Consider the following 27,053-nt stretch of genomic DNA (forward strand, 5'->3'; position numbering starts at 1 on the left):
GCAGCCCGCAACTGCCCGCGGCCCGAGAGCGACCGCCGGCCCCCTGCGCCCCTGCAGGGTCCACCCCGCGGCCGGTCCCCCGCGGCCCGTCCACCGCTGGGAAAGCGCACAGTCGGCCGCGCCGCTCCCTTCCGCCGGCTGTGCGACCGTGTCGTAAGGCAGCCCGTGCGCCGGCGCGACTCTGCCGTGCGCCGCGGCAGCCGGGGGACGCGGGCCATGGCCGCCTTGCGGCCCTCCAGGAGCGCCCTGCTCCCTCCGCTCTGCCGCGCCTTCGCTGGCCCCGGCTGTCAGCTGGCTCGCGAGCGAGCTGGGGAGCGCAGGGATGCGGCGCCGAGCCGGGTAAGCGGGATTCCTGCGGAGGGTGGGCCTGGAGGGGCGGCCGCGAGTGGCGACACACCCAGGCCGCGCCCCTCAGGGACACCTGTGGGCCCCGCACTCCTTCGTGCCCGGCCGCGGCGTTGGCCCGGCTCTCCGGGAGCGGGGTCCCCGAGCCCGCCCGGGCCTGGCGCGGAGCAGCGCCGGCGGCCCGGGGGGGGACACGGGCGTGGAGAGTGGGGAGTCTCCTCCCGGCCTCGGGGCCCCACGTGCCCTGCGTCGGCTCCCCCGGGCTCGCTGCCGCGCCGGCGACCGTGGGCAGCCAGAACTTGGGCTAGGTCGCACCGCTGGTTAGCGACGGCGAGTTTGTCACGTACCGGGTTTCTTCTCGAAGACTCTTCCCCGAACAGCTCTGGATGGGCACAGCATGCGTTTGTTTTTGTTTTCGGTCTGTGTTTTGGCTTCGTCAAGATCAGTAGTCGTTTTCTTCAGGCGATGGCACAGGTTATCATCTGTGTGGCACTTTACGATGAACAGGTTTTATTGTTTGGAAGCTGTTTGCATCCGTGCCTGATACCGGTTGAAGGTCCACAGAGGTTGGTACCTGTAGCCACAGCAAAATTACAGTTTTTATCGATTGCACTTCTTTGGGAAAGGATGGTTTTTGGTCAGTGGAGTTCTAGGCCTTGAGTCAACCTGTCACGTGAAAATGTCCCCGAAGCGTGGAATGCTTATAAAATATTTATTTATTTATTATGTCTTATTTATTTCTAGGAGAGAGAGAGAGAGAGAGAGAGAGAGCGTGAGCAGGGGAGGGTCAGAGAGAGAGGGAGTCACAGACTGAAACAGGCTCCAGGCTCTGAGCTGGCAGTCAGCACAGAGCCCGACGCGGGGCTCGAACCAGGAACCGCGAGATCATGACCCGAGCGAAAGTCGGACGCTCAATTGGCTTAGTCGGTTAGGCGTCCGACTTTCGCTTGGGTCATGATCTCGCGGTTCGTGGGGCTCAAGCCCCACGTCGGGCTCTGTGCTGACTGCCAGCTCAGAGCCTGGAGCCTCTTTCGGTCTGTGACTCCCTCTCTCTCTGACCCTCCCCTGCTCACGCTGTCTCTCTCTCTCTCTCCTAGAAATAAAAAAAAAAAAATTCCAAAATGTGCCTGCCTGTAAATTTTCGCTTATTTTAGCCTGCTGCTCGTCAGCCTGCTTTCATGAGTGCAGCGTGGCAGTTCTGCCAAGTTTATAGCTTAAGAGAAGAGGTTAGCAGGCGCTCTGGTTGCCCAGACCCCCGGCCTCCGGCCCAGTTCCTGTCACGGTGGCCACAGCTGGGACTTTCTTTCCTACAAACCCGCTCAGTCTTTGGGCAGCAAGATATTCAACAGGTATCTGGGGGGGCAAACTTAACATCAGCCAGCTGTCCCTGGGATGAGGGCCTACCCTGGCTTATTTGTGAGCTAGGGATGGAGAAAACACCCAAGGGGCACCTGGCTGGCTCAGTCCGTAGAGCATGCGCCCTTTGAATTTGGGGTGGTGAACCCCACATTGAATGAAGAGATTACTTAAAAATAAAATCTCAGGGGCGCCTGGGGGGCTCAGTCGGTTAAGCGTCCGACCAGCTCAGGTCATGATCTCACGTTTGGTGGGTTCGAGCCCCATGTCGGGCTCTGTGCTGACAGCTCCCTCAGAGCCGGAGCCTGTTTCAGATTCTGTGTCTCCCTCTCTCTCTGACCCTCCCCTGCTCATGCTGTCTCTCTCTCTCTCTCTCTCTCAAAAATCAATTTAAAAAAATTAAAATAAATAAATAAAAATAAAATCTTAAAAAAAAAAACACCCAAAAAAGGTTTTCTTTATTGTCACCTAGCCTTTTGTGGAAATCAGTCTAACCTCAGGATGAGACCTTTCTTCCTTTTGTGGCACAAGTGGGGGAGGGGGGTGCAGAGGGGCTGCTCACCTGCTGGGCCGGCTGAACTTGTGAAGGTGTGGATTGCACTGCTGAAAAGTGGAGCAGCTGCTAGGGTCAGGCCTGACCCCAGGCCCCCCCACTCCCCCACAGGGCGGTGCTGCGTTTCTTTAGGATGCGTGCACCCCATTGTGCTCGGTCCTTAAAGGAGCAGTTCTTCCTTCAGGGCGATTTGTGTTTCTCGGGTGTTTGGGCTTCTGTCCCGGTGCTCTGCTTGCTGAGTAAGTGCCTTTCTCTCTCCAGGTTCTTCAATTCCTACTGCACAGAGAGATTGTTGTCTTTCAGACTTTGATTTTAAGTATTAGGTCTTCTTAAAAGTAACAGGTCGTGAACCTTCTGTTTTCTTTATTTACATAGATATGTTTTAGTCCTACATGTCCAGTTCACACGACATATTTTTTATTAAGTTTTAAATTTCAGGGGCGCCTGGGTGGCTTAGTCGGTTAAGCGTCCGACTTTCGCTTAGGTCACGATCTCGCGGTTCGTGGGTTCAAGCCCCGTGTCGGGCTCTGTGCTGACTGCCAGCTCAGAGCCTGGAACATGTTTCAGTCTGTGACTCCCTCTCTCTCTGACCCTCCCCTGCTCGCGCTGTCTCTCTCTCTCTCTCTCTCCTAGAAATAAATAAAACATTAAAAAAAAAAAAAGTCAGCTCTGAATTTAAGTGTTCTCTAGCCACTCTACAGCTGTTTATTCCTTGTCTATGTCGTTTACATTATCAGCTCCTAAACGTCTTTGCACATTTGGAATCACCTGGAAGACTTTATTTTTTTATTTTTATTTAAATTTATTTTAATGTTTTATTCATTGCTGAGAGAAAGAGAGGGAGACAGTGTGAGCAGGGGAGGGTCAGAGAGAGAGAGGGAGACACAGAATCCGAAACAGGTTCCAGGCTCTGAGCTGTCAGCACAGAACCCTATGCGGGGCTCGAACCCACGAACCGTGAGATCATGACCTGAGCCGAAGTCGGACTGGAAGACTTTAAAAACTACTCTCCCCCTCCACCCCCACCCCAGAGATTCTGATGTGATAGGTCTGGGACGTGTCCCAGGTATCTGGATCTTTGATTATTGGTTTGTCTAGTTCCCCCCGCCCAGGTTTATTGGAGTATAACATCAGGATTTTATGGGGAGGGGGGTCTAAAAATGAGCTCCCGCTGGCTACGTCATCTGTCACCTGCATTACTGTTTGCTTGTGGTCCTGAATTTCATCAACACAACACTAGCTCGCATTAGCCAAGCGTTTGCATGTGCTGGTCTGTGGGCTTTGCCTGTTTTCTTTCCTCTTCACGGTTCCGTGAAGTAGGTGCTTATTTTATGGTTGAGAAAACTTAAGCACAAAAAGATGGAAAAACTGCCTGAAGAGCACAGTGCTTGCGCATAACGAATGTCTGCATTATAGTTCCTGTAGCTGCTGGATAGCGACTTACCCGTTTTCTTCTCATAACTTCTGGATCACAAAAACCAAACGGGCCCTCAGCATGAGCGGTAATATTGACAGCTAAACAGTGGAAGCACTGATCCCATATTTTGTTTAGATTTTTATTAAAGAGAATAATTTTCAACAGCCCCTCCCCTCAGATGTAGATTCAGAGTAAACATAAGGAGGAATTTAAATACCGGCTAAATGAGAAACTGGTGAGAGGTCTCATCAGAGGATTTTATTTATTTATTTTTAAGGAACTTTTTTAAAAATTTAGTTTTTAGAGAGAGAGAGAGCACATGCACATGAGCAGGGGAGAGGGGCAGAGAGAGAGAATCTTAAGCAGTCTCCACACTCAGCCCAGAGCCTGATGCAGAGCCCAGCACAGGGCTTGATCCCTGGGATCATGACCTGAGCCAAAATCAAGAATTAGACGCTCAGCTGACTGAGCCACCCAGGCAGCCCTCGTCACAGGGTTTTAAAATAAACATGGATATTTCTAGTATTTAAAAGGCCTTCAATAGGGACGCCTGGGTGGCTCAGTCGGTTAAGCGTCTGACTTCGGCTCAGGTCATGATCTCACGGCTCATGGGTTCGAGCCCCACATTGGGTTCTCTGCTGACAGTTCAGAGCCTGGAGCCTGTTTGAGATTCTGTGTCCCTTTCTCTCTGCCCCTCTCCCACTCATGCTCTGTCTCTCTCTGTCTCAAAAAAAAAAAAAAAAAAAAAACTATTAAAAAAATTTTTAAAGGCTTTCAGTAAATTAGTTGGAAAAAATTAAAACTGGGGCAGAGGACTTGAAAACCACAGCCCAGGGCCCAGAGAGGTAGAGTGACTGGTCTGGTGTTACCCAGCAGAGTCAGGGCTGAAAGGGGCCTTTTTCTCACTCTTAGCCTAGTGTTCTCCTGTCCCCCCACACAGTGTCTTCATGGTGTGAACAGTTACAGCATCTCCCCTTGTTGTGTTCCTGTGGAGAAATACATTCCTTTGTTTTCTGTTTTTGTTATGGGAAATTTTAAAATGCAAAGATGGAAGAGTATAAAGAATTACTGTGTATTCAGTACCCTGCTTCTACAGTTATGCACTTGGGGGTGCTTATTTCATCTTTACCCATCCATTCCCTCCTCCCAGATTATTTTGTGACAAATATCAGATTTCATATTTCATTTGTAGGGCACCTGGGTGGCTCTATCAATTGAGTGTCCGACTTCAGCTCAGGTCATGATCTCATGGTTCGTGGTTTTGGGCCCCGCGTTGGGCTCTGTGCTGACAGCTTGGACCCTGGAGCCTGATTCAGATTCTGTGTCTCCCTCTCTCATTGCCCCTCTCCTGCTCATGCTCTGTCTCTCAAAAATTAAAAAAAAAAAAAAAAAAAAGCAACACATATTTCATTTGTAAATATTTCTGTATGAATTTAAAAAAAAATGTTTTTTTTATGGGGCGCCTGGGTGGCTTAGTCGGTTAAGCGTCCGACTTTCCGACTTTCGCTTAGGTCATGATCTCGCGGTTCGTGGGTTCGAGCCCCGCATCGGGCTCTGTGCTGACTGCCAGCTCAGAGCCTGGAGCCTGTTTCAGTCTGTGACTCCCTCTCTCTCAGACCCTCCCCTGCTCACGCTGTCTCTCTCTCTCTCTCTCCTAGAAATAAATAAAAAAAACATTAAATAAATAAATAAATAAATTTAAAAAAATGTTTTTTGAGAGGGGAGGAGGGGCAGAGAGAGAGAGGGAGAGAGAGAGTCCCAAGCAGGCCCCATGCCCAGCATGGATCCTGACGCAGGGCTCGGTTTCACAACTGTGAGATCATGACCTGAGCCGAAATCGAGAGTTGGACACAGCCAACTAAGCTACCCAGGCTCCCCAAAATTCATACCTTTAAAAAAATTTTTTTAATGTTTATTATATTTTTTGAGAGTTCAAAAATTCCTCTCTTTTAAAATTACGTATGAGGGTGCCTTGGTGGCTCAGTCCATTAAGCGTCCAACTCTTGATTTCAGCTCAGGTCATGATCTCACGGTTCATGGGTTCGAGTGCCACATTGGGCTCTGTGCTGACAGTGATGAGCCTGCTTGGGAGTCTCTGTCCCTCCTCTGCTCATTCCCTCTCTCTCTTTCTCTTCCCCTCTTAAAATAAACTTGAAAAAAAAAAGAAATAAAAGATATGAGCTTTAAAAATATATATAAACAATAAAATATAATTCTAGCAAATGTTCAGTGTTCAGTTTTTTCTTTTTTAGATTTAGTCATCATAGAAACATCATATTTTTTGGGTTTTCTTTTTGCTTTTTTGGTTTTTACAGTTTTCTTGTATCAGGAGGCACATAAGGGCAACAAATTGTGATTTATTGATATTCTTTTAGTTCTTTTTTAATCTATAGGTTTTGACTCCATCTCCTTCCTTTTTTCAAAGTAGTTTATTTGGGAGGAGGGGAAGGGTGTGTCCTTTTCAATTTTCCACAAGCTACATTTTGCTGTTGCTCTCCCAGAGCGTAATTTACAGTTACAGTTCCTCTGATACTGTGTCTCCTGTGAATTGACAGCTGCAGCGTAGAGCCTTGACCACGTTCAGATTTGCCTTTTTTTTTGAGAAGACTACTTTGTTGGGAGACTCTTCCGTCACGATTGGCTGACTTTCTGATTTTAAGCTGACATTTCACTCCCAGCATAAACCTTGTTTAGTCACAATGTGCTGGTCTTTTTACATATTGCTGAACACGGTATGCTGACCTGTCTACATCCGTCTAGAATGGGAGGCTGGGATTCCAACCTGAGGAAGGTAAGACTTTTCAGTTTCCATTTCGGAAGTGTCAGGACTGTAGACCAGGAAACACCCCGCAGAAATGCTGCGTTTTGCCAGCATCTGTTCCTCTCGTCATTGCCCGCCAGTTTCCCCAGTGGCGGGTGTGACACCTTCACTCGGGAGCTTTGTGTCCTGTGCAGGCACTTCCGGGAAGGAGGGGCTAGGGGAAAGTCTTCCATTCTGATTCCTGGCTTCTGGGGTGGGTCCGGGGCAGGAGTGTGAGCCCAGGAGCCTGCTGTACGGGGGGAGGGATGGAGAATGACTCTAGGCCTACGCAGCTGGACGAGGAGAAGCCCACCATGGGGCTGCCTGGCTGTGGCTGCTGGTGTCGAAAGAGAAAAAATGGGAGGGGTGGTTCCCTACCAGCCACAGTGATGAGGAAAGCTCAGTGTGACAAGTGTGACAAGTATGTGCACGCACGGACCTCCCTGTGCCCAGGCTGCTCACCGGCAGCTGGGATGTTCTAGCATGTGCGGGCCGCCCTGTCCTGCACGGAGACAGCCACCCGCTGTGAGGAAGCCATGCCTTACATGCTGATGCTGTGAGAACCATAAATTACGGTAATTATTCTAACCTCAAAGGGAGTCTTCCTTTTACAGAAGGACTTTTTCCTCCCCCAGGCCCCTTCTCCTCCCTTTTAAATAGCAGTTCTTGGATGAACAAAGACAGAACATGTATTTACTGGGGAGCGCAGAAGAGCTAACTCTGCTGCAATTAAGATAGAATCTCTCAAATTATTATGGAAAACTGAGGATGGTGGAAAGAGTTGGTTGACAGAGTTCAGCTGTAAAGCAGGTGATTTAGGTAATAGCGAGGTGATAAACGAGGAAGGGTTACTGCACACTCTTGGTGCCTCTTTTTTTTTTTTTAATGTTTATTTATTTTTGAGAGAGGAAGAGGGGCAGAGCATGAGCAGGGGAGGGGCAGAGAGAGAGGGAGACACAGAATCAAAGCAGCTCCAGGCTGTCAGCACAGAGCTCAGCGCGGGGGCTCAAACTCATGAACCATGAAATCATGGCCTGAGCTGAAGTCAGACGCTCAGCCGACTGAGCCACCCAGGCACTGCTTCCTGGCGCTTCTTTAAGTTTGTTTGGTCATGTGTGGGTAGCTGGGAAAAGCCATGAGTTGTTGGGATGGCTCCTTTATTTTTTTTAACTTTTTAAAAACTTTATTATTTTTTTAATATAGTTAATTGTCTAGTTGGTTTCCATACAACACCCAGTGCTCATCCCAACAAGTGTCCCCCTCCATGCCCATCACCCATTTGCCCCTCTCCCCCCACACCTACCCTCAGTTTGTTCCCTGTATTTAAGAGTCTCTTATGGTTTGCCTCCCTCCCTCTCCTTAACTATTTTTCCCCTCCTTCTCCTCCATGGTCCTCTGTTAAGTTTCTCTTGTTCCACGTATGAGTGAAAACGTATGGTATCTGTCTTTTTTTTTTTTTTTAATATTTTTATTTCTAGGAGAGAGAGACAGCGTGAGCAGGGGAGGGTCAGAGAGAGAGGGAGATACAGACTCTGAAACAGGCTCCAGGCTCTAAGCTGGCAGTCAGCACAGAGCCCGACGCGGGGCTCAAACCCACAAACTGTGAGATCATGACCCGAGCTGAAGCTGGACGCTTAACCGACTGAGCCCCCCAGGCGCCCCATTATCTGTCTTTTTCTGCCTGACTTACTTCACTTAACATAATACCTGACTTACATAATATCCTCGAGTTCCATCCATGTTGCTACACGTGGCCAGATGTCATTCTTTCTCATCGCCATGTAGGATTCCATCGTATAGATAAACCACATCTTCTTGATCCATTCATCAGCTGATGGACACTTAGGCTCTTTCCATGATTTGGCTATTGTGGAGAGTGCTGCTGTGAACATTGGGGTGCATGTGCTCCTTGGGATGTGGCTCCTTTAAAAGCTTCCCGATAAGGCACCTGCAAGAGGAGACTGGGGTGTAGTTCTGGAGCGTGGTGACCTGGTGGGACACGTGGGGATGAAACCTGCCCTTTTGTCCCCTTGTTACTATTCTTCAGCGTCCTCAGTCGGCTTGGGGGAGGGGAAGAGCCCCCATCTTGGGCTGGAGGCCTGTGGGGTGAGCCTGGGCGGGCTGGCTGTTTCCATTCGCTGGGTCCCTGTGTGTGAATCACCTTTAGTTTCTAAGACTAAAGGCTTTGGGGCAGAAATCCAGAAATACTTGTGGAAAAGTGGGTTTTTTTTTTAAGAAGCCTTTTTTGAGAGGAAAAAAAAAAGGAAAATGTAGAGATCATATATTGTTAGAATGATGCATGAAAGGGGCACCTGGGTGGCTCATTTGGTTAAGCTCCGGTCATGATCTCACAGTTCATGAGTTCGTGCCCTGTGTTGGGCTCTGCGCTGTCAGTGAGGGATTCTCTGCCTCTCCCCTGCTCGCTCTCTCCATCTCTCTCAAAATAAATAGATAAATAAGTAAATAGAATGATGGATGCAATATTAAAGATGGACATATTGCAGTCCTCTTTCTGAAAACGATCGTTCAGTCTAGTATCAAGTCAGTATTTGATGACAAGTAGCAGTTTCAGGTCTCAGATAAGCAGCTCAGGTGTCTGTGCCGGCTGGGCCCTGTCGCTGTCACACAGGAAGGAACAATTCAGTCCCCTTTGTGGACTTGCTGGCCCTTCGTCTGGAACTTTCCACCTTGGCTCTGCTTCTTCTGGTCCAGCTTTGCGGGAGAGACACTTCAGAAGTGCCGGACAGAAGCGACATCGAGTCCAAGGACATCTGAGTCTGAGAGGAAGCGGGTGCGGATGGAAGTGGTAGTGAGCACATCGGTGGATGCAGCAGGACACACCGACGTGACCTATGTGCCTGGACTTGTCCCCTGTCCCTTCGGGTCCGCCGGCCAGGAGCTCGGCCCTCCGCCCGCCCACGCGCGCGCCTCCCCGGTCTTCCTCAGGGCACCGCGCAGCCGGGGAACCTGGAAACTGGTCGGGAGCTCGCAGTTACGGACCCTCAAGAACACAGAATGAAGAACACTCTGGACAGCGATGGTGTTTGGCGCGCTCGCAGCTTCTGAGCGTTCTGGCGCCACCTCTGCCGTAATTGCCGTGACTAGCGTGTTAGGTGTCCGTCCACCAAGCAGTGCCTGTAACTTGGGCTTTTTGAAGTTGAAGTGGATTTCTTGCATACACAGAGTGCACAGGAAAGATTAGGACTGGGAAGAACATTCCTCCAGCACGTGCGGTCCTGCCGCCCCAGGCTCGAAGGCTCCTGGGAGATGCAGACCTGTGCGGGTGCCCTGAGGAGCCTCGGGGGCACGTGGAGATGTGCCCTTGAACCCGAGTCTGTGAGGGTGCGGGGGGAGCGTGAGGGTGCGGGGGGAGCGCAGGCAGGCTGAGGAAGGACAGAGGCCTGTCGTTAAAGGAGCCTCCTGTGGGTGGAGGAAAAGGAGAGATTGGGGTGGCGGCGGCCCGGGCTGCCACAGCGCAGGACAGGGATCGAGTGTCACTTGAGGGTGATGAGTAATTGCCCAGGAAGATGCTAAGGGAAGGGGTAGCGCGTTAGGTCAGGGCTGTGGAGAGATTGCTTCTAGAAGGGGTGGGTGTGAGTAGGCAGGGAGGGAGCAGGCCTGAGGCGGTGGCTGCCCTGACTAGCCCATCAGAGACCGGTGGTGGGGACCGAGCCGGGCTGGGGGGAGAGGGGACGGGTTGCTGCAGCCGCCTGAGTCCTTCAGGCCCTGGAGTGGGGGCGCCCGAATTCTGCGAAGCTTATTCCTCCAACTACGGAGAAGGCTTCTCAAAGGACAGTGTGTGACGCTTTAATTTTGATCACTGTGGGTCCTCGCCTCTGCTGCTGTGAGAGTAAGGGATGGAAATGAAAGTGTTGGCAGTGACCGTGAGATAAATTAACTTGAAACAGGTGGAGCGTTTTAATTCCAGCGCCTTCCTGCAGAAGCCTGAAGGGGATAAAAAAGGTCAAGTGTTGCAGGAAGCAGCAGCACCCGCTGACAGACGCTGCCCGGAAAAGGAGGCGGATCGGACGGAGCTCTTAGGGCAAAAACTGCTTACGGAGACCTTTAGAAATGTTTTCTTTAAAAACATTCTCGCTACTTTTCTAACATACCTACACTGTGTTTGCTTGCTTCTAGAAGGCATTATAGGAAACAAACTTTTTCATTATGTTGATAAGTTTGGAAGTTCTTTTTGGTTTCATCTGTTTTCTCATTAATATTTGTAGAAAAACAAAACCATTTTAGGTGCTTAAACCATCGAAGCTGTAGGTCTCTTGAGAGTGGCGCCGGGTAGAGAGTGGCGCGCTCGGCCACTGGTGTGAGGGTGATCGGAGCTGAAGGCACTGGGGAAACAGGCAGACGGGGTGGTCCTCTCCCTTCCCTGCCCAGAGGCCGGAGAGGAAGCTCCTGGAGAAAAGAACCATTCTCACTACCAGGAATAGAAAGAAATGTATAGGAACGAACCTTGATTGGAGTAATTCCTGCCCCCCTCTGGTCTCCCCATATGTTTCCGTTGTTTTCCACAGTTGATGCCCCTCGTCCGGCGTGGTATGTAAGCTCTGGGCTGCCCTGTGGGTCTCCGTTTCCCGGTGGGGCCGTGCCTGCGTGACACCTGGCCTTTCCTCTGTGGCTTAGTCTGCGGTCAGTTCCCTCCCAGTCCAGCTGTAAACCCCAGGGGCTGGGGGTGGGGGGAAGCTTTGCCTTGCCTCTGGTTCAAAACTATAAATGTTTAAACTACTTTTTGACCGCCATTTCCACAAAACATCCCTAATAACTTGGGTAAAGTGGTGTGGAATGTGTTAGGAACCCTTTGAAAAGCAGTAGGGAATTGAGGTGACAGGGTCAGTGCATTTGTGATGGGGTCCAGAGTGGGGAGTGTGTCCTGGTGTGTCCCAGCCAGCACTGACAGCCTGCAGTGAAGAGAGCCGCTTGCTACATTGGTTTCTTAAGTTTTTATTTTATTTATTTTTGAGAGGGAGCGTATGCAGAGAATCCCAAGCAGGCTCACTGCTGGGCTCGGTCTCATGAACCCGTGAGATCATGACCTGAGACAAAATCAAGAATTGGACACCTAACCGACCAAGCCACCCAGGTGCCCCACTGCATTTTCAACAAGTTTGCTAATAAACAGCTGTTACGAAAAATTATATACTGAAATAAATTATATTAACAACAAAGATAATACATATTTAGACTGTTTCACTTCTGTTTATTTTACTATATTTTACAGCTATCTCTGCTTTCAAGGTTATTTACGACTATTATACCTACCTGGTGGGAAAACCATATAATGGGATACCACTTGAAATTGTCCGCAGTGGACTTAATTGCACCATGGAAATTTGCAAATGTGCTGAATGGGGGTTGATTTATTATTTTGTTGATTGCCTTGCCTTAGGGAGGCGAAGGAGAAGATGTTAGTAATACAGGTTAAGTCAACACCTAAGGAGAGGATGTTAGTAATACAGGTTAAGTCAACACCGTTACATGGTGAATAGCCCTAGATTGAGGAAATACTCTTCTTGTATTCGAACGCAGCAAAGAAATCACTCCTGTCATTGACAAATAGGGCTTGTTCATGTTTATTCTGTCCTTAATACCAAGTAGCCTTTGTGTCTGAAGGACACTCACCAGTCACTTGCAGCCAGGGGCTGGCTAGCAATGCCAGGCCGTGGCAGAAGTCTGAGAAAGAGCCACAAAGAGACACCACTTCGTGCCCACAAGAGTGGCCGCGGCGCGGACAGGAAGCCGCAGTGAGAACACTCAGCAGGACACGGACAGCACTTGCTACTGTCAGATGGCTTTGTGGGCTAGTTTAGCCGTTTGAAAAGGTGTGAGGCGGTATCTCATTGAGGGTTTGTATTTCCCAGTGACTTAGGATGGCCAGCAGCTTTTATGTGCTTACTTGACATGCATATGTCTTCTTTGGAGAAAGTTTTCTTTTTTTTTTTTAAACGTTTATTTATTTCTGAGACAGACAGAGAGAGCATGAGCTGGGGAGGGGCAGAGAGAGAGAGAGAGAGGGAGACACAGAATCTGAAACAGGATCCAGGCTCTAAGCTGTCAGCACAGAGCCTGACATGGGGCTCGAACCCACAGACCGTGAGATCATGACCTGAGCCGAAGTCTGATGCTTAACCGACTGAGCCACCCAGGTGCCCCTGGAGAAAGTTTTCTTTGGCTACTTTGCCCATTTTTAAAATGGATCGTCTGTTTTCTTATTATTGAGTTTTGAGAGGTTTTTTTATATATTCTGGGAACAAGTCCTTTTTTGGATTTGCATATATTTTCTCCCAGTCTGTGGTTTATCTTTTTTATTTAATGTATTGTACTTTTGGTGTTGTATCTAAATAATCTTTGCCTAGTCTAAAATTGTGCAAATTTTCTGCTGTCTTACAAGTTTTATAGTTTTAGATTTTATATTCAGGTTTTCGATTCATTTTGAGTTACTTTTGCATACAGCCCAAAGGACAGGTTGAAATGCTGGTTTTGCATTAGGATGTTGAATTATTCCAGTGCTGTTGTTGAACATGGTCCCTATAGTGTTCCCGTTAATATTTATTATAGTTCTTTTAATTTGGATGTTCTTTGTCACATGGCCTTAAAAAGAGGAAGCTTTGAGGGACTTTAATGAATCTACTGTGCATTTTACAGTACGAGGGGTTGCCTAGTTTATGCTCACCCTGTGCATTTTGTTGAAGGTCTCAGGATTCCAGCCTCCAAGAAAATCTTGCCATGATTGGATAGGACCCCCAGACAAACATTCAAACCTTCGACCTGTTCACTTTTATGTCCCCGAAAATGAATCACCATTGGAACAAAAGCTACGAAAATTAAGACAAGAAACGCAAGAATGGAACCAGCAGTTTTGGGCAAACCAGAATTTGACATTTTGTCGGGTAAGCTTAGATTTGAGGTGTGAATGAGAAAGAAGTACCACAAATGGCCACTTGGGGGTGCTAAATCCTCAGTATTTGCCTTTCTTCTACTCAGTCCAGACTTGGTCTCTCCCTCTCCCTCCCTCCCTTCTCTCTCTCATATGTGAATTTATGTATGCATACAGTTTTTATTTAAGTTTATTTATTTTGAGAGAGAGAGAGAAACCAAAACCAGCGGGGGAGGGGACAGAAGACCCAAACAGGACCATGTGCTGACAGTGCAGAGCCCTATTCAGGGCTCAAACTCATGAACCGTGAGATCACAACCTGAGCCGAAGTCAGATACTCAGTCGATTGTGTCACTCAGGCGCCCCCTGCATATAATTTTTAAATCTACTTGTAACGGTATGTAAATATTGATCATTCATAAAATCATAGGTATTGAGACTTTAAAGTAGTTTTAACTTAAAAGGAGTAGCGGAGCCAGAACTAAACATTGTATGTTTATGTTTATGAAAATATGAGTTTTTGTGATGTGGTTTCATTCTGAGAATTCAGAATTCTTAACAGCATATTCAGAAATAAACTATATGAGAACGAAGTAGAAAGACTCTAATCTAGAAGAAAAGCATTTAAGCTTTATATGTCTATCCACTTGAGCCGGCTATGTAAAATGGACTGTATTTATCTTTTTTTTTAAATTTTTTTTTATTTATTTTTTTAAAATATTTTAATTTATTTTTAGGAGAGAGAGAGAGGCAGCGTGAGTAGGGGAGGGTCAGAGAGAGAGGGAGTCACAGACTGAAACAGGCTCCAGGCTCTGAGCTGGCAGTCAGCACAGAGCCCGACGCGGGGCTTGAACCCACGGACCGAGAGATCATGACCTAAGCGAAAGTCGGACGCCCAACCGACTAAGCCACCCAGGCGCCCCTTTTAATTTTATTTTTAACTTTTATTTATTTTTGAGAGTCAGAGAGAGACAGAGCATGAATGGGGGAGGGGCAGAGAGAGGGAGACACAGAATCTGAAGCAGGCTTCAGGCTCTGAGCTGTCAGCACGGAGCCTGACGCAGGGTTCAAGCCCGGGGACCGTGAGATCATGACCTGAGCCGAAGTCGGACGCTTAACCAACTGGGCCACCCAGGTGCCCCTGGACTGTATTTATCTTATTCTATGGATTTATAAGCAAGGTTTAGGAAACATCTTGTTTTCAAGTCCGTACTTCAAGCATGGGACTTTTAACCAAATTCACATGGCCTGCGCCAGGTTAGAGATGGGCCCTTACTCAGCAGTCTCCATGCAGACTTCTCCAGACCACTGTGAGCAGTGTCCTCTCCAAGGAAAGATGGAAAGATGAAGACAGAGTGTTCTGATAGTTGTCTTCTTTTAGGAGAAAGAAGAATTTATTCACTCACGACTGAAAGCTAAAGGCCTGGAACTGAGAACCAGATCAGGTAAGTTCATGTGTCCGTTTTCTCCTGACATCGTGTTTAACTGCGTGAGAAAGTAAGAAAGGGTGTCAGATGAAGGAGGAAAAGCTGGGGGACGAGTCTGACCTCCTTGGGGATGGGTGCTCTGAGTGGCCCTCGCACTCACGTGTGACGCATGTCCGCCTTCCTCCCGGTCTCTCTCCTCTCTTTGGGTGAGATCATCCCTCTGACCTTTGGACTTCTATCCTGTAGCCTCCGGCTTCTGCACCCTCTGTCCTGCACCAGCTGGACTTCCTGGATTCCTGACCGCAGGCCACGCCCCAGCAGGCCCCGGGGTCTGCTCCAAAGCCCCGCCCCTACCCATCTCTCTGTCTGCATCACCTTAAACATTATTCAGTGCTTTTGCCACTCCCTGTCTCTAGGCCCTTATTAATTCTGTGCCTATAGTAAATTTCTAATTGGTTCCTTGGCTTCCAATCTTTAAATCAGGGACGGGCAAGCTTTCTGTCAAGGCTAGATAGTAAATAGACTGGTCCTTCTGGGCCAGATGGGTCTGTTTCAGCTGTTCAGCTCTGCTATTGAAGTGTGAAAGCAGACATAGAAAATGCATTGACAGGCACCTGGGTCGCTCAGTGGGTTAGTCAGGCGCCATGTTGTGTGTGGAGCCTTCTTAAGAGTCTCTCTTTCCCTCTCCCTCTGCTCTTCACCCTCGCTCTCTCTCAAAGAAAGGAAGGAAGGAAAGAAAAAAAAGAAAAGTACATAGATTAATGGGCATGAATGTGTTCCAATAAAACTTTATTTACAAAAGCAGGGACGATTGGCCTGCAAGCTGTCATTTATCAGCTCCTGCCTCAAACTCATTCTTTGCAGTGTAGCCAGACTGTCCTGCCCCAAATGCACATTTGACATTTGTTGCTCAGCTTAGGTTTCTAGACTTTTGTGACTACGGAGTGACAGCTGTGCTCTCTGGATGGAAGGCCTCCTGGCCCCTGCCTGTCCCTCTCTCATCTCGTGTCCCGTACGCCGTGTGCTTCACCTGCCAGGGGTGCTGGGCTGCACTCCGTTCTCTCTGCCTCCTGCGCTGCCTTTCCTGTTTTGGATAGAAGGTCTAGGGCTCAAAATGACCTTTCATCACTTTCCCTTGCTATTGATGTTAGGTCCGAATAACATGTTGTAGTGTTTGTTAAACAGACGTCTGCTGTCAAAACGTTATTCTGATGGAAAATCCGAACCTGTTGCCCCCAGAAGTGACATCTGTCGTTGGGCTAAAGCGCCGCCCCCTCCCTGCTAATCCTTAGCCGTGCTTGGCTCCCTTTGGGGTAAAGAGCTGGGAGGGTGGAAGCCTCGGTGACGGGCTCTGCTGTTTGCTGACAGCTGCGGGGTCTCCGTCAGGGCGCCTGCGTGGGGCGGAGCCAGCAGGGAAGGGTGCCGAGTCCTAACAGGAGGCACCACATAATTGCTCCCAATTTCAGATGCTGGCTGTTTGCAGGGTACTGTGCCAAGTCCTTTGCTCGTGTCATCTGTTTTATTTCCCACAACGAATCAGTGAAATAGGCCCCGCTCCTTTTACCATTTTGGAGATGAGGAACCTGAGGGCAGGTTATAACCAGTACCTGGAGGGGCCTAGGTTCTGGCCTGGTGACTAGGGTCCCCTGGGCCTGTCTGATGTCGCCTTGCCACAGTGGCTCTCAGCTCACCCTGTGCTGTCCTGGCGCTGCTGATGAGTGAGCGGGGCCTCGGCTGTGGTCACAGATGCCGCAGCCCTAAGGGAGGGACGCGCCAGCCCCATGAGTCAGTCACCAAGATCGGGCAGGGTCAAGGAGGCTGTGGACGTGCTTTGGAGATAGCCACTCTTTTAACACGTGGGAAAGGTGGCTTTGAGTCCTGTTATAATATCAAAGTTTCTCTGGCTGGCATTTCTAGGAACTGAAAGGCTGGCCTTCAATCAGATTTTTAAATGAATTTGGTAATAAAACAGGAAGGAATGTATTGAGCAAAGGACACGTGAAGGGAGGGGCCCTCTCTGTCAGCTATTTAAACAGGTTCTAGGCTGCAGTGACAGAAATGTGGGGGTACCAGGCACGACACCTCAGTGGGCCAGAGAGCGTGCTTAACCCATGAGCGGAGGGATCCTGCAAGACTGAGGGAAGAGGAGTTTGTTTAGTAAATGTTAACGGAGAAACTATTTTTGACCCAAAAGAGTACATTTAGTTTCATGACCCCTATAATACAAATATATTCCAAACGGATCAAAAAGCTAATTCTTAAACGTCAATTAATTAAAAAAAGTACCAGGGTGGCTCAGATGGTTAAAGTGTCAGACTCTTGATTTCGACTCAGGTTATGATCTCATGGTTCGTGGGTTCGAGTCCCATGTCAGGCTCTGTGCTGACAGCTTGGAGTCTGTCTCTCTCCGTCTCTGCCCCTCCTCCTGCTCTCAAAATAAATAAATAAACATTTTTTAAAAAATCAAGTATCTGTGGATTAAGAGTTAAATACATGGCTCCCTGTTGTAGAAGGTCTGGTAGAACACAACGGCCTCTCTGTTGTCTGGAGGAATGATGGTCCCTTAAGCCTGACGGTAAAGGCAGAAGGACAGGAGGACCTACAAACTGACTTCTGTATAAGTGAGGACTTCTTTAAGTGGCCTATCCCCTCAGTCAACGTGGGGTTCGAACTCACAACGCAAAGATCATGAGTTGCGTGATCAACTGCAAGGACAGTGTCTGGTATGTGTCCGGCAGAGGGCTGGACAAAGGGTCAGCATCCAGGAAACAGGGTAAACATGAACATAAACGTGAACATGAGGTGACAGGCACAGGTGAAGAGCGTTAGCAGGTTTGTAGAAACAACCAGATACCCATAGGCGAGTCATGTGACCGCAGATTACGATGTGTAGTAGAACAGCACCGGCCATCATTTCTTGCTTCCTGAACTCGCGGGGTGTCCTCAGTAATCGCCCTCCGTGCTGGTGCATTATGGTCCAGTCCAGTGCTCACGAGTGGCCAGTGGCAGGAGAACATTTCCCGCTGTCTTTCCGGAAGGATGCCCCTGTCGGCAGCACACGTGCCAAGAAGCAGGGAAATTGTGACCACCAAACGTCTAAGCGTTCAGAAGAGGTGCCTGGAGGCTCCACGGACAGGTAAGGCTAGGGTGGCCCACTTGGTGGGTGTTCACTGGAATATTCCGCAGCAGCGTAGAGAAACTGCTGAATTTCCAGTGCAAAAAGCAGAATACCATGATTTCTGCTCTACTTGTCCCCAGATTTAGTCTCATTTGCAGGGCAGCAGTGCGGTTGGAAGATTCTTGCCCCTAATTTCCGTGGTTGCTAAAGTCCGTGCTCATGTGGTGGGAGAAAGTATGCCCCGGAGGTGGGGCTGGTCTAGGTAAACGTGTAATGAATCCAGGTATCCTGCCACCTTCTCAGCCTGGCTTTTCCGAAGCGCCGCTGCGGTGTCGCCGCAGGCAGGCCTCCGAGTTACTCAGCACACACGTACAGTGACATCGGCTTTCCGCTGAGCTGCCCATGGGGTGTTTGGACAAGACACCAAACCAGACCAGCAGCAGAAGACGGCACGTGGCCATCCTCGGGGCCTGGACCACTCATTCTGCCTCCACACAGCCTCGCGACATGTGCTGCTGTGACCCACGCTCTAGATGAGAGGACCCGCAGCTGTGGGCGGGCAGCCAGTGAGGGGGCCGCGAGCCGCAGCCGCGGGGGGCACCCCATCAGGCCCCCACGTGGGGGCGCAGACAGGTGTGCTGGTAGCTGACTTGACATGCACACATGCTGTTCCCCCGAGACACATCAGAAGACACTAGTCCCTGGGCGGCCTGGCCGCCCCCCCGCCCCCCGCCTGAAGCCGGGGCCCCTCCCTGGTCCCCCACCACGCTCACCCCCCGCGCACCCTCGCCCTCGCTCGCTCTGGTCAGCTACATCTGTGCCTCTCTGTGCTGACCTCGGCTTGTGGCCCATTTCCTCCCTTCTCTGCCTTGTGGGCCCCCTCTGCTCCTTTAAGGCCCAGCCTACGTGTCACCTCCTCTGGGAGCCGCCGGCCTCCCTCCCTCCTTGGGCAGCTCAGCTCGCTGTCTCCTTGCCCCACTTAGCGTCTGTCCGTTTGTGGTTGTCAGACACCCTCCATGTGCCGGACTAGGCCCTGGGACCTCGGACTGCATGAGACAGAGCTGTGGCCTTGCCCTTGGGCAGCGGACGTGCCAGTGTGGGGTGGGGGTGGGACCCAGAGCCAGGCAGGCCCGTGAAGACCAGGTCTGAGGTGTGTCGTCGGAATCGAGGCAGAGGGGGCCTTTCAACAGGGCCTCACAGAAGGCCTGTCTGAGGAGATGGCAGCTACGGGAGATTTGAGAGAGAATCTTCTAGATCAGGGAAGGACCCCCAGATGGAGGATTTGAGGAGCCGCAGGAGGCTGGGTCACGTGGAAAAGACTGCTGTTTCCTCAGCCAGGTCCCCTGTGCGCGGACAAACACACGCTTGGACCGTGGCGCCCGAGTGTTTGCTTCCGCGCCGTACGTGTCAAAGGTCAGCACCTTCCCTCCTGTTTCTGTGGAAACATGCCCTTGGGTTACCTTCCCCCCGCCCCTGTCTCCCCCAAACCCCAGTGGGGTTGGAGCATCGACCTCAGCCGTGCGGCCGGCCGCCTGGGGACAGCACCTGCCAGGGGCAAGCATGCAAAACCCGAGGTAGGGGCTCGGATGCGGGCCTCTGTGTGTGTAAGAGCCCTGGGGGCAGAGATCCGAGTGGCTGTTTGGGACTCGGGGCTTCAGCGTTTTTTAATTTTGTTTTGTTTTTTATTTCTGAGAGAGAGAGAGAGAGACAGAGTGTGAGCAGGGGAGGGGCAGAGAGAGAGGGAGACACAGAATCCGAAGCAGCTCCAGGCTCTGAGCTGTCAGCACAGAGCCCGACGCGGGGCTCAAACCCATGAACCGCGAGATCATGACCTGGGCCAAAGCCAGATGCTTAACCGACTGAGCCACCCAGGCGCCCTGTGGGACGTGGGGATTCAAAGCCGGAGCGCCTTCACCTCTGAGCCATCACTGGGTGTCCTGAGACTGGCCTGTGGGCCGCGCTCTGGCCGCGTTTCTCTCGCCAGGCTGGTTCCTGCCCTGGGAGGTCTGGGGAGCCCTGAGGGCGGGCGCTGTGAGTGGCATCTCCCACCACACGAGGGGGACCGTGGAGGTGGCCGCGTTAGTCCCTGTGTGTCACCGGTCCCCACCAGCACTGGGTGTGTTACCTGGTTGAGTGTGTGCTCGCTGACTCAGGGATGGACTGGTCAGGCCAGTATCTACCCAGGCCAGGCGGCGTGGGTGGGTGGGCTGCTGAGCCAGGATGCATCGAGTTAGGAAGCAGTCCATTCCCTCACAGGGGCCGCGCACATTTCTTGTTAGATGCTTCGGAAGGCATTTGAGTGGACGTGACGAAGCGTATCGCGGGATGGGTATTGGGGGACACACACCAAGCTTGCCTTAGGCGTCAAGAAAATGAGCATGGGGACTGTCCGGGTGTGATGTTACAGGGGGGTCATTTTCTCCCTCAGCCTGTTTTCTTTTCTGGGAGAGAATTCAGATACCAAAAATTCACATTGAAAACATTCTTTCAGTGTTTATTTATTTTTGATAGAGAAGGAGAGAGACGGAGCACAAGCAGGGGAGGGGCAGAGAGAGAGGGAGACACAGAATGGGAAGACAGGCTCCAGGCTCTGAGCTGTCAGCACAGAGCCCGACGCGGGGCTCAAACCCACGAACCGTGAGATCACGATCTAAGCCAAAGTTGGACGCTTAACTGAATAATCCACCCAGGCGCCCCTCCTATGCCCGTTTTTGAAATGGGTTATTCTCTTTTTCTTGTTGTGTTTTAAGCATTTTCTGCATATTCTGGATGTGAGGCCTATATTAGGTGGGTGATTTGCAAATATTTTTTTCCCAGTCTATAGGTTGCCCCTTCACTTTCTCAGTGGTGCCCTTTGAAGCACAAAAGTGTTTAATTTTGATGAAGTCCAACTCATCTATTTTCTCTTTGTGTGTTAGGTGTCATACATAAATTGCATGACCTAGTTCAAGGACATGAAGATTTGCTTCTGTATTCTTCTAAGAGTTTTTTAATTTAGTTCTCACATTTAGGTCTTTGGCCATTTTTGAGGTTGTATTTGTGCTGGTGTGAGGTAGGGATTCAACTTTATACTTTTGCACGTGGGTCTCCAGCTGTCTAGCACCATTTGTTGAAAAGGCTATTCTTCCCCCATTGAATTTTCTTGTCACCTTCATTGAAGATCATTTGCTCATAAATGTTTGGGTTCATTTCTGGACTCTTGAGTTCTTTTTTTTTTTAAATAATATGTATTTTTAAATTTTTATTTATTTATTTTGAGGGAGGGAGGGAGTGAAAGAATCCCAAGCATCTAACAGTGCAGAGCCTGACGCAAAGCTTGATGTCACGAACCTGAGCCAAAATCAAGTCGGACACTTAACCCATGAGTTAAGTGGGTGTTACCACACCATCCTAATTACTGTAACTTTGTAGTAAGTTTAGAAATTGAGAAGTGAGTCCTCCAACTGTGTTCTTCTTGTTTTGTTTTTTAAATATTTATTAGAGAGTGCAAGTGAGGCAGGGGCAGGAGAGGGGGCCAGGGGATCACAAGCAGGCCCCATGCGCTGACAGCACAGAGCCCGATGTAGGGCTTGAACTCATCAACTGTGAGATCATGACTTGAGCTGAAGTTGGGTGTTTAACCGACTGAGCCACCCAGGTGCCACTTTTCTTTTTTCTTTTTTTTTAAATTAAAAACATTTTTAAAAAAACGTTTATTTTTGAGAGAGAGAGAGAGCGAGAATGTAAACATGCACACACACGGGGGGCCAGAGAGAGGGGGACAGAGAATCCCAAGCAGACTCCACACTGTCAGCACAGAGCCCGATGTGGGGCTGGAACTCCTGAACCACGAGATCACGACCTGAGCCGAAGTCGGACACCTACCCGATTGAACCACCCAGCCGCTCCTGTTCTTTTTCAAGATTGTGTTCGCTGCTGTGTTTCCTTGCATTTTCACATGAATTTTAGGATCTGCTTTTCAGTTTCTGCCAAAAAGCCAGCTGGGGTTTTGCTGGGGACTGTACTGAGTCTGTGTGCCAGCTTGGGGTGTAGTCTCGGCGGTCTCCAGCCTTTAACACCATGAATGTGGAGTGTTTTTCCATCTATTCGGGCTTTCTTTTATTCCTTTCATCTGCGCTTTGTAGTTTTCAGTGTGTAAGTCTTACACTTCTTCTCAAATTTATTCCTGTTTTTTATTTTTGATAACATTGTAAATGGAATTATTATTTTTTAATATACGTATATTTTTATTAAGTAAACTCTGTGTGCAGCGAGGGGCTTGAACTCATGACCCCTAGATAAAGAGTTGTATGCTCTACTGACTGAGCCATGCAGACGCCTCAGAAATTGTTTTCTTAATTTCATTTTTGGATTGTTTATTGCTAGTGTTTAGAAAGATACAGTTGATGTTTGTATTTTGATCTTGCTGACCTCCTTTATTAGATCAGTAGTGGTTTGTGGATCTCTTCCTCTTACATCTTAATGTTTAACTTGCGTTAATTTTCAGGTCAAAAAGCAACATTAGACGCAGAAGAAATGGCTGACTTTTACAAGGAATTTTTAAGTAAAAATTTTCAGAAACACATGTATTATAACAGGTAAGTGCTTACTTTTTTTCCTACATTTTTGAATATCGTATCCATACTGGGTAGGATTATTTTCTTATCAGAATTCAGTGACATTGATGTTTATGTTAAAGGCAGATGTTGTTAAAACTTAGTTTTTATACTTTTAAATAAAATTGACAGCTTACAGCAATTTGCGTGGCCACCCCATAACAGTTTGCACCCTAGTGCTCAGACAGCGCGTTCTTCTTTAAAAATTTATTTTATATTTTTTTTTATTTAATTTGTTTGTTTATGTGTTTGTTTATTGAGAATGTGAGCTGGGGAGAGTGGCAGTGGGGGAAGAGAGAGAATCTTAAGCAGGCTCCATGCCCAGCAGGGAGCCCAACGCAGGACTGGATCCCACGACCCTGGGATCATGACCTGAGCGGAAATCAAAAGTTGGGACACTTCACCGCCTGAGCCACCCAGGTGCCCCCTGGACAGTGGGTTCTAAGCACCACTTCCCACTGAAGGGAACCTGGGCTCCTTAGAGAAGCAGGTCTGCGGTAGGAACAGCACACGATGGGGTAAGACACCTGGAGTCACAGAGGAGGCTCAGAGACCAGCGGGGTCACGGGAGAACAGCACAGGAGCCTCCTTGGGGGGCTCCCACAGGCTAAGGATGAGGTCGTTTCTGCCACACAAAGGAAATGAGTGCAGTGGATTAACAGTGTATCAGGTCTGCAGAGACCTTTGCCGTCATAACGGTGCCGAGAAGTGCAGTCCCCTCTGCAGCCTGCGAGGCAAGTGACTCGTCCTGCACGTTGATATATAAAAGAGCCCAGAGAGTTCAGCCCTTTCCTGCATCGACTGTATTTCAGGGGAACCACACGAAGGAGCATTTGTCTTCGTAGAAGGACGGCAGCTAAAGCAGCAGGGGTGGGAGTTGGAGAAGTAACGTTTCCTCGGTGAAACAGTGGGTGTGGGCAGCAGTCACCCACGGCGCTGAAACCAGCGGGCAGGGGAGCGGGCGGCGTGATGCCCCTGTACCGGGGTCGCCTTGCCGCACACGCTGGGCCAGCTGCCCCCGTGGGATGTGGGAGGAGGTCCCAGGGCCACCTGTGAGGCATGGGGTCTAGTCATGCCTCCATGGGGTCTCCGTTGCAATACCAGGTCGCAGGAAGTATGGAAAGGGTATATGGAGTGGGGGCGCCTGGGTGGCTCAGTCGTTAAGCCTCCTTGAGCCTTCGTTTTGGCTCAGAGCATGATCTTACCATTGGTGAGTTTGAGCCCCACATCTGGTCTGTGCTGACAGCGCAGAGCCTGCTTGGGATTCCTCTCTCTCCCTTGCTCTGCGCTCCTCCCCCACTTACTCTCTCTCAAAATAAATAAAAATAAACTTAATAAAATAGAAGGTGACAGTGCCAGTGTCCGTCAGCAGGACAGGTAAGATCTAGAGGATGGTGGGTGAGGGTGGGCAAGCTCAAGAGGAGTCCCACAGCACAAGTCGGCTAGGAGATTCCGTCAGGCCAGTGTGAGGTGTGATGTGGGCCCAGAGCCCATGTGCCGTGCGGAGCTCAGAGGAGAGGGGCCAGTCCCACCCAAGGTCGGGTGTCGAGGAGCTCAGTGCCCCTTCCGTACCCATGCCGCCTCCTGCCCCCGTGGAAACAGGGAGAGTTTCGTTTCCCTACGTTTTGTCAGAGTGTCGGTGGGTTGGAATCTAGCTTCTCCTTAGTAACCAGAGAACTTTAATCTCGATGGAGCACTGGTTTTCTTTTCCTGGAAGCCTTGTTTATTTAGGGCACACTTCCCATTTATAGCATCATGTGAGTGGACAGAAGCATAAGATGGTTCTCACGAGGGGGGTGGTCGTCTGCTCAGCCAACCCAGAGACTCCAGAGAACCAGTATCTTTACCTCTTGCTCTCGTTCCTTTTGAGCCCGTGGTCATTTTGCTTCCTTTTGTACTGGACCCGGTAAGTCATAGGAGTCCGGTCAGGAAGAGAAGTTCCATGTTCACTCGTTAGTTCGTTTGGCTGAAAAGCATTGGTACTTATCGACATTTCAGCTTCCAAGGGCTTAGCACTTAGAGCCTGGAATGTGTGCGTTCTGTCGTGGAAACTTCCCAAGCTTTGCCCATTCAGCAGTGGGGTGAATTTGCAAGCTTTGTACAGTAACTCATGGACGAGTGAGCCCACGTTGGTGCAGTCCATCCCAGTATTCAGGGGAAGTCCTGGAATTATCCACTTCGAGGCACAGAAGCCCTGATCAGCTACAGAAAGAGGATCTGGAGCTTTCTGTCATCGGCACTTGTGATAGAGTAACTTCTCTGGATGGAGTATGTTGCCATGCGCTTCTCACGCGAACAAGGCCCCAAACCAGGACTGTCCCCACGGGGTCCTGCCTGTGTTCGCCCAGCGGTTGGGCCCCCATCACTCAGCAGCTGTGTCTCCGCCGGAACAGTCCTGGACTCCTGAGGCCCCAGACTCCTCTTCTGGAGTCTTGTAGCGAAAACAGGAGAAGGGCTGTAGCGGCGTGGGCAAGGTGGGGGTTGGGCTGCACTGGCCGTGCGCTTCCTGGGCCTTATTCTCGCCCTGATGAACATCCAGGCGGAAGGAGCGGAGGCTTTTAGGGACAGTGTAGATTTAATGAGGGCAGAAAAAGGAAGAGGTGGTGAGGAAAGGTGGGGGATAGTCAGGAGGACTTGCCTCTCAGCTGGGAGCTCCCCTCGGAAGCCGGGGTGCTGGTCCTCAGTCCCTGGGGCGTCACACATGCTTGGCCTGCTTCTCCGCAGAGACTGGTACAGGCGCAATTTTGCCATCACCTTCTTCATGGGAAAAGTGGCCCTGGAGAGGCTTTGGAACAAGCTGAGGCCACAGCAAGGGAAGAGCAGCGCTTAGGAGCCCACCTTGACCTACGCGCTGGTGTCCCGGTTCCCGCGGGAAGCAGCTGCTTTGCGAGTTCATTTTCCAAGGGCCCTAAACCTGTAAGTGACCTGATTCCGCACCTTCCTCCTGGGGGCCCCTGACTTATGTCGGGACAGGGTGCCCTGGGAGAACGGGGTCCTGGTGGGCTGCAGGCCCCGGGCCTCTCCCGGCTGTGGATCCCAAGCCGGCCCTGGCTCACGGACATGATACTAAATAAAACCCAGGCACTGTGCACCTGTGTTCTGTGTTTTGAATTCTACCAATTTGAAATGGAATAACATAAAAAAATATTAGTGTACTTGGTCTGCAAATTTGAGTCCGCGGGCGGGAGTGATTTGGAAGCCACGCCCTGCCCTCCCGTGACCAGCGCCGGGTGCCCCCGTCAGCACTGGTGACCCGAGCGGTCCTGGGACACTCGTGCCTGCGGACCTGACAGCAGGTGCAGCTTCTGGCCCAGGGAGACGGCAGGTGACGGCAAAGGCACCTTCGGAGAATATTCCTCCGTTTCCTGCAAGAGGTGGAGCTTTGTTTTCAAACTTTTCCTGAACGTCCTGCTTGCTGGACCACATCTCTGTTTTTCAGATCATTTTTAATTGGCATTATTTTAAAAAAATAAAATAAAAATAAAATCGGCATTATTTAAAATAGGACCGCTCTACAGACACCCAGTGGGCTCAGTCTGTAGAGCATGTGACTCTTGTTATTGGGGTTGTGAGTTTGAGCCCCACGCTGAGGGCAGAGTTTACTAGGAAGTAAGGGTACATTTTATAAAGTGCCAAGGCTCTCTTTGTCTTCTATCCTGGAGCCCTGTGCGTCGGGGAGCCACGGCCTGCAGGGGCCTGGAGCCCTGTCGGGGGTGGGGGGGGAGCCACGGCCTGCAGGGGCCTGGAGCCCTGTGGGGGGAAGCCACGGCCTGCAGGGGCCTGGAGCCCTGTCGGAGGGGGGGGAAGCCACGGCCTGCAGGGGCCTGGAGCCCTGTGGGGGGGAGTCACGGCCTGCACGGGGGCACCTGCCGTGGCAACCGGGAAGTGGCCTTCAGAGCAGGGCTGCATTAGGGCACATGTGCACCAGGGCCAGATGGGGTTCCGGAATTAACCAAAGCCACTTGGCAGACAGCCTGTGGTGCAGACTGAGGCAGGGAACACAGTCTGAAGCCTCGGTGTCCTCTGTGGTTCTAAACTGCTGCCAGCAAAGACGGTTTGCATGGAGAAAATGCAGAAAGCAGAGGAAGCATGTCCCACCCCCAGGCCCCCTGCCGGGGAGGCCTTATGGGCCCCGTGGAGAGTGGGGGTGCATGTGAGAGCCTTGTCGGCCTCCTGTATGCCCAGGAGAGCTGGCGCTGCCCATGCCATGCCTCCCAGGGAGCGCTGCCCGGCACTCAGGCTCCCTGCCCTGTTCTCCAGCTTTCTGTTGACAGAGGTCCCCGTGGGGTGGAGTGCACGCACCAAACAGCAAGGATGGAACCCGGAACCTGGGGTTTCACGGAACCACCCCCAGTCGTTTCCTCACCCCACCCCTCTGCTCCGCTGGGATTGTCAGCCTGTTGCCGGCAGGATCAGGGTCCCCGTGAGCTCTTCCTTTCAAGTTATTTGAAGATCACCTTTGTCCTAAATATGGGACACTGGAATAAACAGCAACTTGTAGTGGTAATGTTATGAATTCTTTTTGCACATTTTTTTTAAAATATTTTTATTTCTAG

General features: G+C 50.3%; 1 protein-coding gene across 1 annotated transcript; it reads left to right on the forward strand.

Moving 5' to 3' along the window:
• The first annotated feature begins 5 nt into the window (after positions 1-5).
• LOC120247780 (cytochrome c oxidase assembly factor 8) lies at positions 6-25,588 on the forward strand. Its single transcript, XM_039255825.1, has 5 exons — positions 6-339; positions 13,173-13,370; positions 14,739-14,802; positions 22,389-22,479; positions 25,222-25,588. Exons 1-5 carry the CDS (start codon positions 217-219, stop codon positions 25,325-25,327), a joined length of 582 nt encoding a protein of 193 aa, XP_039111756.1. The 5' UTR covers positions 6-216; the 3' UTR covers positions 25,328-25,588.
• Positions 25,589-27,053: the final 1,465 nt, after the last annotated feature.

The sequence above is a fragment of the Hyaena hyaena genome, unplaced genomic scaffold, assembly GCF_003009895.1.
Source record: "Hyaena hyaena isolate Hyena2069 unplaced genomic scaffold, ASM300989v1 scaffold_546, whole genome shotgun sequence".
NCBI lineage: Eukaryota > Metazoa > Chordata > Mammalia > Carnivora > Hyaenidae > Hyaena > Hyaena hyaena.

Bases quoted from the DNA above. Each gene is read 5' to 3' on its own strand.
- LOC120247780 (XM_039255825.1), top strand. From the start codon at position 217: ATGGCCGCCTTGCGGCCCTCCAGGAGCGCCCTGCTCCCTCCGCTCTGC. The intron at 340-13,172 runs GTAAGCGGGATT...ATTTTGTTGAAG, and splicing joins GGGATGCGGCGCCGAGCCGG to GTCTCAGGATTCCAGCCTCC. The intron at 22,480-25,221 runs GTAAGTGCTTAC...GCTTCTCCGCAG, and splicing joins AAACACATGTATTATAACAG to AGACTGGTACAGGCGCAATT.